We start from the raw sequence: 2,426 nt of genomic DNA on the forward strand, positions 1-2,426 counted from the left end.
ATTGAGTTGAGGTGCCTCAGGAAGTCTTCCAGTTCAGTCAGACCATGGCCCCAAACAACAAAAGTGTCATCAACATAGCGGAACCGAAAAACATTCCTAAATGTAATTTAACCGGCCGTGAAAGCCTTCGTAGTCTGTTAAGCTTTATTTGGCATATTTTTGCATATGATGTCAAAGTTTGCTAGGCAACCTCGAAAGCTTACGGCATAATGGTTGGCTTGGGCCATGACGTCGGCGATCTGCGCCCAGCGCAGCCGATCTTCTAGAGTGAGCTGGTAGGGAGGCGCGCCCACCACGGGCGTCTTGACAGTGTTGCCGGCTGTGGCCATGTAGCCGAACACCGGACTGCCCACGGCCGCCTTTTGCTCGCGGCTCCACTTCCGGCTGAAACCCCATTGGTCAAATGGCTGTCCCCGATGCCGATGATCCAATGCGCACTTACCTCCACATGACCAAGCACACCAGCGTAAGCCCTATGATGATGATGGCGGCAACACTGGCCCCGATGGCCACTCCTAGAACTTCGCCATCGAGCTCGCATTGGCTGCCGTAGTAGTTTCCAGTACAACTGCGGACATCCGAGCTTCGATAATCAGTTTTCTCCCCAGCTGGCTACTCACGTGCAAACTTCCAGTCCGTTCTGATACCGGCACTCGCCCCTGTTGTTGCAGTGGGCAGGGGAGCACTGCTCGCAGTGGCGCCCGGCTCTGTGCTTGTTGTCCGGCCAAGGGTCTCTGAAGCCCGCGCGACACTGGCACTTGAAGCTGCCGAAGGTGTTGATGCAGTCGGCCTGCAGGTGGCAGTCGTGCAGCTCTGGCGAAGAGCACTCGTCCAGATCTGAAACCCCCATTATACTCACTGAAGCCCTTCGGGGCTTCAGAGGGTCCCACCTTGGAGACTGGAAACGGATCCAGGCGGACTGTCCACCCAGAGCGCGCTGTTGCCCACGTTGTTGCTGCGCCTCTGGATCACGCCCAGCAGGTGCTTCTGGATGTCGCCCCTAACGGAGGGGCGGGCGGTGTCGGCGTTCTCCTCCAGCTGCAGCGTGACGTTGACAAACACCCCCGCCTGGCCCTGGGCGCGGTCTCCTTGGTAGATGTTGTTCACCGAGGCGCCCAGATACTCGTCACTGAAGGGCGTCATGGACATGGCGGACTCCAGCTGGAAATTGATTGATGAGCAGGCGAGTTGGGGGAGTTTAATCAACGGCGCACCGCCCGCTCCGCTTCGTAGGCGAGCTGCTCGTAGCTCTCGCTGCTCTTCTCCAGCAGCTCGTTGGCCCAGACGATGCGGCGCTCGTAGATCCGGTCCACCCGCAGCGACAGCAGGACCGACACGATTTTCCTGCAGGGGTCGCGATGCTTCCTGCGCGCCGTCCCTGGCCGACAATGGCAGGCGCTCACTCCGGACTCGGTGCGGCAGATCTCGTGCTGGGACACGTCGCAGGTTGAGTCATCGCCCACTATGCAAGTGTCAATCCTGGAAGCCCACCAGTTACATATACAATAATAATCATAATAGCGGTTGCTAGCTAGAAGTTTTGCACCTCTTCTGGAGATTTCGAGAACTATCTGGGTTAGCTGGAGGAAACTATATAAGCGACGAGGGGAACCAGACAGAGAGAGTGAAGTGACAGCAACGACCGGGTGCAGAAGAGATTTAACCCCGCGAGTCGGAAAAGCGAGTTTTCCATAATTTTGAAGTTAGTATGTTCCTGTTCCGTAGTTAACGCGATACCGAGTGGAATAAAAGTTGTAAGCTGAAGAAAGAGTTTGATACTCGGCCATCCACAGTACAATATAAAGGTTTTGTGCCCGGTTTCTCAACATTTGCCCTTATTGGTTCCATAACTATGCAGGGGATAAAGTTATAAGACCGATAAGATTTTATGGGCTACCGAACGGTGACAGACAAAGTCATATCGAGCTCATAACAATCCGTTGGATAAGTACCTTTTTAATTCGACCGACAGAGGGAACTGTTTGATAGCGTATGTTCCATTTTTGACTGGTAGTACGGAAGGTGCAAAATACCGGTAAAAAAGAACGGGGGGACCGTTTCAAGGGCATCGCCCGTCAGTTTTAAAAGGAAGATTTTATGTACAAAAGCTGACCCAAATTACGATCATCCTATTCAAGTACGTCGTTCTACCGCCCAACGAGAACTTCCTCAACTTCGTAGAACTCAGGGCTTGAGCTTATTACAAGCTCCTCCCTACGCGAAGAATCTGGGGAAAATTTGATTCAAACTCCACCCAACCTGAGGGTGGGAATCTGTCAATAAATAAGGGTAAAATCACAGGCCGTACTGTTTGTTCAAATTCGCATCAGCACAGCAATTATCAGTGATTTCGTGTTAGTGTAAAAATCAACATCAGGTGAGTTTCTCACAGAGTAGCCTTTTCAATATTTCTTATTGCTTTAACA

The 2,426-nt window shown here is 52.4% G+C and overlaps 1 protein-coding gene across 1 annotated transcript; it reads right to left on the reverse strand.

The window, feature by feature from the left end:
* Positions 1–203: 203 nt before the first annotated feature.
* Positions 204–1,571, reverse strand: LOC125503197 (transmembrane matrix receptor MUP-4-like; the record flags this gene model as incomplete). Its single annotated transcript, XM_048663207.1, is given in 5 exon segments — positions 204–384; positions 443–568; positions 621–837; positions 891–1,161; positions 1,215–1,571. Coding segments are annotated over 5 exon segments (1,152 nt in total), but the record flags the coding sequence as incomplete, so codon positions are not given.
* Positions 1,572–2,426: the final 855 nt, after the last annotated feature.

This window comes from Dendroctonus ponderosae, unplaced genomic scaffold, assembly GCF_020466585.1.
Source record: "Dendroctonus ponderosae isolate FM_Combo_2020 unplaced genomic scaffold, Dpon_F_20191213v2 Dpon_F_20191213_1323, whole genome shotgun sequence".
Lineage (NCBI taxonomy): Eukaryota > Metazoa > Arthropoda > Insecta > Coleoptera > Curculionidae > Dendroctonus > Dendroctonus ponderosae.